The sequence below is a fragment of the Carica papaya genome, chromosome 4 (genome assembly GCF_054855325.1).
Source record: "Carica papaya isolate Zhongbai chromosome 4, ASM5485532v1, whole genome shotgun sequence".
Lineage (NCBI taxonomy): Eukaryota > Viridiplantae > Streptophyta > Magnoliopsida > Brassicales > Caricaceae > Carica > Carica papaya.
The window spans coordinates 5961720-5970247 of NC_142312.1; the positions used below are offsets into that span (position 1 = coordinate 5961720).

At 34.9% G+C, this 8528-nt stretch overlaps 1 protein-coding gene across 1 annotated transcript; it reads left to right on the plus strand.

Moving 5' to 3' along the window:
- The first annotated feature begins 5389 nt into the window (after positions 1-5389).
- On the plus strand, positions 5390-8154 carry LOC110809513 (amine oxidase [copper-containing] gamma 1-like). Its single transcript, XM_022035376.2, is given in 6 exon segments — positions 5390-6736; positions 6898-7011; positions 7081-7524; positions 7609-7706; positions 7776-7938; positions 7940-8154. Coding segments are annotated over 6 exon segments (2154 nt in total). The 5' UTR covers positions 5390-5452; the 3' UTR covers positions 7991-8154.
- Positions 8155-8528: the final 374 nt, after the last annotated feature.

Genomic DNA, 8528 nt, shown 5'->3' on the forward strand with positions numbered 1-8528 from the left:
ATGTGTTTTTAATTATAAACGAGAAAAATTATCCAAATGGTATTCAAATTTTTGAAAGAACCATAGATTGAGTTAGAAAGAATTCCCAAAGCTTTCATAATCACACAATAAGTAAGAATTATGTATTTTTCGTATGGAGATTGTAACATCCCGAACCCCAATATCGGTGGATACGGACATTAACACAACATGTCCAACTAGTGGAACATATAAATATTAAATGTGCAGTAGAACTATACTTTAATACACATCTCTTGTGACAGAATAATTATTCGTTTACAAATAATTGAGACATCTAAATTAATTTAAAATATTAAAATAAAAACTAATAAAGTTTTTCTTTACCATCTTCTAATGATCTTGAACTTGTTCTTCATCTCCTTTGACCTAAATAGAGTGAATTGGGGTGAGCTTCACGAGTTCAGTAAGAAAAAAGATCCTATAACGGAGACTTACGTATATACATTCACGCAATATGTAAAATATAATAATATTTATAATAAAAAAATCAAATAAAACATCTCAATTAAAATACACAACAAAACAAATCATCACACGAAACACATTCTAATCATAATTTTTTAAACCTAATTCTTATTCTCCTTTCAAATCACACTCACACTCAAAATATCACTATACACTCGAAATCACATCTAATGTTTCATTGCGCGATGCTGTTTATATCGTCATTGAGGAAAGGCAAAATGGATCCTCCAATCGCAAGGATAACTCATATACACAAATCTCACAATGACCACAACAAGTACGTTTACTAGGTGATCCACACTCACAAACACCTATCTACATTTGGATTAGGTTTCAAACTCTATCTATGTGCAGGTTCACCATACTTGTTGAACTTCAGCCACACATGTACCCTCCCTTCCTCGATTCAGACTAAACGAGTAGGTATCTAGGGTCCTTACATTTACACTCTTTTCAAATGTCTTTCATTCTTAGTTCACTCATTTCATACCTAAAATCTCAATTCTACGCATAATAAAATACAAATATACAGACAATACACGATATTGTCATGTACATCAGAACCATACATTTCCCAACACTTTCTGAGTCATCTTGTACCTGATCACATAACAAGCACAAGATACTCAGATTCTTCGCGCAACTATACTAGATCATACAATAAGTATAGTGCATCGTATATCTGCACTAGTTCACACAACAAGTGCAGTGTACCCAAATTCCACACGCACACACTAGTTATATATTTCACATGTATAACATATATACACACATATATATTACAATGCAGACATGTATCTTCACTATATGTCTTAAACAGAATGTGTATTTATATTCACACATACACACACAATTTCTATAGATACATACGCACATATTCATACTTAAACACATACACACAATTACACACAATATATCATATACATATTTATTTACGTATTTGCTCTTATCAGTTCTGTTCTTATCAATTCTTATCTCATTCATCGTATATTTATATATATATATATATACACACATGCATAACAACGTATATATATACACTATATAAACACAAACAAATATAAATTAGACATACTTAAACACATGTACGCATTACACACAACATATCATATACATATTTATTTACGTATTTGCACTTATCAGTTCTGTTCTTATCAATTCTTATCTCATTCATTGTATATTTTTATATATATACACAAATGCATAACAACATATATATATACACTATATAAATACAAATAAATATAAATTAGACATACTAATTATATATATTATATTACACATATATTTAAATATTCATACATAATGCACTATATATATACACATTTATATAAACGTACAATTTATGTTTCTATATGGAATATACATAATTCTTACCTATAGTATGATAATAAAAGCTTTGAAAATCCTTTCTACCTTAGTCTACGGTCCTCTCGAAAATTCAAACACCGTTTGGGTAGTTTTTCTTGTTTATAATAGAAAAAACATACATTAAATTATAATAATTTTGAAAACTATATTATGCGAAATTAGGAATGAATTTTACCTTCGAACATGCGATCTCGGTCGCTAGCGCCACCACGCGTCATTATACGCATGTGACCGAAAATGTTAAGCGCTGATGATCGAATCAGCGCGCGTTGTCACGTTTGGTGCACCAACATCATATTTGGTTGCCACTCCTCCATTTTTCTTAATTAATTTTTTTTTTCTTTTCTTTTTCATTCCTCTTCCCTGTGGCCTTACCCTCTTTTTTTTTTTTTCTTCTTATTCTTCTTCTCTCCCTTTTTTTTCATTTCTTCTTTTTCTTTCTTTTCCTTCCTTTTTCTGCTTTTTCTCTTTCTCCCTCTTTACCCGACATGATTATTCTCTCTCTTCTTCTCCTTCTTTTTTTTTTGCCTTTTTTATTTTCTTTCTTCTTTTTCCCTGCGACTGCTTCCTCTCTCCACTGCCGCATGCGCCATGGACGTCGTGCCTCATTTCTTTTCAGTCGCGCAATGCGGCGAGACTCTTCTCTCTCAGTCGTCGATGCTGCTCGACCCTCTCTCAGTCGCATCTCTCCCTTCTCGATCTCTCATCTATTTCTTTCTTTTTTTGTTATTTAATTATATATATATTTACCACTTGGATATTACATATATATATTTGTCACCGCTTGGATGTTACAGAGATATAATATTATGCTTATAAATTATATCATCCGAATCTCTCAATGAATGAAATTAATTTCTTGAAAACTCTTTTTTGGCTTAGAATTTTAGGGTTGCCTTTGGGTCTCTTTAGCAAATTCAATGTTCTGGTCGTAGCTAGCAAAATAGGAAAGATCTTTGATATTGAATTTGCCGGCAATGGACACACCTGGGTTGACTATTTACAGGTTAAAATCTCAATTAGGATCGATGAACATGGTCTCTTTCTGGCAAAGCCCTCAAACTCTCAGAACTTGGTCTTTTTCTGGCTAAGATTAGATCATGAGATGAAATGTTGTAACCGGGGCTGAATTATTAAGCCTCCCTTAGGATTGCGACTTAAACCTTATGGTGTATAACTCAAAATAGATGTAAACTACTCTTTGAAAGATCCATAGAAAGGTGATCACACATCAAATATTGAAAAGTTAATTCATTTATTAAAGGTACCACTGGTACACTATCAAGGATTTCTTGTTTATGATCATCATGATCATACCTTGGGATTAGACGAAGGTAGTACTGAAGGCAAGGAGTCAAGGTCTATTAAAGTGGCAGGAGAGACTTAAGAGCAAGACAGGCACGATTGAACCCACTACTACAAAAACCAAAACACATTCCACTAACTCAGCCGATAAGACAACAATTAATGAAAATCCTACCCATGATAGCACTCTTAATTGCTCATTATCGTTAGCTGGCCATCGCAAAGTCAGACCAAAATAAAAAAGAAGATGTCACTCAAGATCCTCAAGATCACAGCCCATCAAACTCAACCATGTTAGTACTGATACTAACCCACTTAGGCATATGCAGCCCGTGAGCCTAGAGTACATTGAAGTCCAAAGAATCCTCAAAAAGTAGGTGGGCCATTATAACAATATTCCAACTAAATTAACAGGTCTTTCCATTTTTGAGTAAGCTATGCCAACCTTACAAGAATTATCCCAAAGTAATTTACTTGGGGTTTATTGGTAAAAGACTCACTTTGAGCAATAAAAAAGCTAAAATGACGAATAGACAAACAAGACAAGACATAGGATTTGCCACGATTTTTCATGGATAAATTTGTACTCAAGAGGCACAACTCTATCATCTAAAGGAAATATATTCTGATCACTTTCCTCTTCTATTATGTCTCAAAGGCAACAAGCCTCTTCACAAACAACCAATCCGTTTTAAAGAAGTTTGGCTCAGAAATGGTACTTGCTGGAAGGTTGTGGAAGATGCATGGAAAACTGAAGTCCAAGGTTCAAAAGCCTATATCTGTCTACAAAAATTAAACAAATTAAAAATAAATGCCACTTCGAAAACATATAGAGCAAACTTGAAGACATTAAGATACAATAAGATGAACCCACTAGACATGATCTTGAAACATAAGTTGCTCTACAATTGGAATATCTTGAAATGCTTAAGTGGGAAATGACTTTATAAAAAAAAAAAAAAAAAAAAAAAAATGGTTGGGGGAAGAAGATAGAAATACTAGATTTTTTTTGGTACAACAACAATTTTTAAAAGGAGGAGGAATGTTAGATCTCTTCTTAAAGATGATCAAGGAAACATACTTATTGACCAAAGAGATATTACTCAACAATTAAAAAACTAGAATTCCACCATGTTTAAAACTTGTAACCCCTCCTTCCTTCAACCTTCAAGATATATTCCCTACAATAATCTCAGCAGAAGAAAACTCGAGCAATATCAAAATTCATGTGTACCAAAAGTCAATAAGCTCAATTTCTACTCATTCGTTACCAATATCAAAAATTAAAACTCTCCACCAATTCTTATGGCTTTTGATTTCATCCGCTATCATATTTTATAACACAAAAAAGAAAAATCAACATGATACAAGACAAGATGGTGGGAGCTGACGCGACTCCTGACTTCTGCCCCTTGCCTATCCAATGTAAAATAACTAATATAAACTTAATTAATTATATACAGAGGAACAGGTGGGCCATACATATCATTTAATTTACAATCCTTTAATACCCATTTGAGTTTATAATTTTTTTTTTTTACCAGCTGCGTTATAACTCTTTAATTACGAATAATAACTTAAATCTTTCAGAATTATGAAAAGATATAAATTTTTTAAGGTTGTTTGAGAATTTAATGCTGTTAATATAGTTTAATTATTGTTGATCCTGAAGTTACTATCTAACGTTTTGAATTAACTAAATTAATTTGTTGCTGTAATCTATAAACTTCCAAGAATAATTTATTCTGAATCACAGACTGGCCAAGTAACATCTAGGGAATATTTGTTTATATTTATTTGATATGGTATATAAATAATACGATTATATGTGTGTATATATATATATATGTATTTTATTAAAAAGGAAACCCAAAAGGTGCTGAATATATAATTTTCATTATTAATTAATTTACACACTTATTAATAATAACTAAATATGTTTCAAAGAACACATGTACATCCCCAACAAAAAACAAAAGAGGAAAGAAAAATATATAGTAAAATTTAGAAGAAAGTCTGGTTCTGTAGCACAGCTGGGATGGGTTTTTGTATTTTTCTTAACTGAAGTTGCTAGATGTTTTTATATTGTTATAGAACACATGTAAATTAATAGAAATTATAGATGTAATTGGTTATATTTAAATTTATTTTTAAAAAAATTATAAAGACATAAATCTTTTAAATTTTGGCAATTGACGATTAAAGATTCTTATTTATAGGAGTGCGCCATTAGGCATGTAGCCCCAGTTGTTATCTGGTTGTACCCTTTTGTTTTGTTCAAGTGAGACCCATGAAGAAGACAGCTTCTCCTCTTGTTCTCTTCACCATTGTCTTCATCACTGTCTTGTTTCTTTATGCAGCTTCATGGATTCCTGTGAACAAGCCAGGCTTCTTTAATTGCTCATGGTGCATTTCCAAGAATCGGATCTATGCCAAGCAAGCTTCTGTCTCTGGCCAACGGAAGGCTCACTTGACCCTCACCCCTAAACATCCACTAGACCCACTTACCATAAAAGAAATCAACAGGGTCCGAACCATCCTCTCAACCTACCCACCTTTCTTCTCTTCTTCTCCACCAATTCACTCCTTAGCTCTTGACGAACCCGACAAGTCTCAGGTGCTCACATGGAAAAAAGGCCATCCTCTTCCACCCAGAAAAGCTGCTGTTATTGCCCTCATGGGCTCCAAGTCTTATATCCTCACAGTGGACTTGGATCTCGGCCGAGTTACAAACCACACAATCAATCCCACTTCGGGTTACCCACTCGTCACTATGGATGAAGTTTTGGCAGCAGCGCAAGTGCCGCTCTCTTATGCAGAGTTCAACAAGTCCATTATCGCACGGGGCGTCTCCTTCTCTGACTTGAGGTGCATCACCCCGTCGCCTGGCTGGTTTGGGCCCGCCGAGGAAGGAAGACGAGTCATCAAAGTCCAGTGCTTCTCTACCAAAGGCTCCCCCAACTTCTATATGAGCCCCATCGAAGGACTCGTCGTCACTGTTGACCTTGACAAGAAAAAAGTTGTGAAGTTTTCCGATACAGGGCGAAGAATCCCAATTCCGAGGAGCACCCATACCGACTACCGATACAAGGGCCAAACATACCCGCCAGAAATGAACCCGCTGAACCCAATATCAATTGAGGAGCCGAATGGTCCGAGCTTCAAAGTGGAAGATGGGCACATGGTGACATGGGCCAACTGGGTTTTCCACCTAAAGGCCGACCAGCGAGCGGGGTTGGTTATATCACGGGCTATGGTTCGAGACTCGGAGAGCGGTGAGCTTCGGAGTGTGATGTACAAAGGGTTCGCTTCGGAATTATATGTTCCTTACATGGACCCAGATGAGGCATGGTATTTCAAAACGTACATGGATGCTGGCGAGTTTGGGTTAGGTTCATGCGCCATGGAATTGGTACCCCTCAATGACTGTCCTAAATATTCTTATTATATGGACGGCGTTTTCTCCACACCAGATGGCGAGCCATTTGTTCAGCCTAACGTTATTTGTCTGTTCGAGAGGTACGCCGGCGACGTTAGCTGGCGACATTCCGAGAGTCCCATTGGCCAATTACAGGTACGTAATATTAATTTTTTTAATGTATAATTTGGTCGTATATCAGCAATTCGTTAAATGATGTGACTTATAAATCTTATTTAATTAATAAAAAATTCATAACTTGTTGGATTCATTGACTCTCAACCTAACTACATAGTTCTTGAATGAACTATGAGCAGATTAGGGAATCAAGAGCAAAGGTGACATTGGTGGCTCGAATGGTTGCATCGGTAGGAAACTACGATTACATTTTCGACTGGGAATTTCAAACAGATGGGTTGATTCGTGTTAAGGTCAGTTCTAATCAAAATCAAATATACAGTAAAAGAAACATATAACAATATTTTAAAATTGAATGGCAGGTAGGACTATCGGGAATGCTAATGGTGAAAGGGAGTCCTCATGAAAAAACTACAGAAGAAATAGAGAAGGCGACAGGGCAATTGGTGTCTGAAAACGTGATCGGTGTGGTTCACGATCATTTCATCACTTATCACTTGGACATGGATATCGATGGGGTTAATAACTCATTTGTGAAAGTTAATTTGGTGAAGGAGGAGACTTTGCCCGGCCAATCTCCCAGAAAGAGCTTCTTGAAAGTTGAGCGTCATGTTGCTAAAACAGAAAAGGAAGCACAAGTGAAGCTCAGCCTCTATAAACCCCAAGAATTTCATCTCGTAAATCCTTCAAAACAATCTAGATTAGGAAACCCAACTGGCTACAAAATCGTCCCTGCTGCCACTGCCGCTAGCTTGCTTGATCACGATGATCCCCCACAACTCAGAAGTGCTTTCACTAATAATCAGGTCTATATACATATATACATATATTATCTGGGTGTTTTGGTGTATAAATCTTAAAGTCTACAACTAAATTATTGTTGAAAGTAGATATGGGTGACAATATACAACCGAAGTGAACAATGGGCGGGAGGGCTTATGGCATACCAGAGCCAAGGGGATGATACACTTGAAGTTTGGTCTGAAAGGTAATTTTGATGTTTGATTGTATTAATTACCTATATATATATATATGTGTTTAATTTGATAATTAACAGGAACCGGGCAATAGAGAACAAGGATATTGTCTTGTGGTATACGTTGGGATTTCATCACATACCATGCCAAGAGGATTTTCCAGTCATGCCAACTGTGACATCAAGCTTTGATCTAAAGCCAGTCAATTTCTTCGAAAGAAATCCAATACTCCATACTGCCCCATTTTTTTGAACACGATGTATCTATCTGCAGCTCGTCTGCCTCTGCGAACTAAACATGACCAAGTATTAACCACTACTTAACCACTGCAACTTGATTTAAGTTGTACTTCTATATACATTTTCGTTTGAAGATTATTTATATTATATTATGATTGATATATGTATATTAAGTAATTGATAAATATATATTGTTAATATATCTTGAATTTTGGTGATATTTATGTATATTTTGAGAATAATTTATTTGTATTTTTTTTATATTTATGCTAAGAAATATTTAATATATATCCTATAAAATTTGTATTTGTGAAGAACTTGCTAGTTTATCTATAAATAGGTTACTTATTGATGATGTACTCTCATATTACATAGTGGAATTCTTTTTTACTGGTTTTATCTGTGGATATAAACACACTGCCGAACCACGTAAAATATTTATGTTCTTTTCTTTATACTTTTACTTTAGTGTGATTTTGCATGCTTTAGGAATTAATTTTCCTCAACAGGTGATATCAGAGCTCAGGTTTGAGTTGGGTTAGAGAGAGAGAGAATGTACAGATCTACAGATCATATCAGACAGAGGAAACAGAG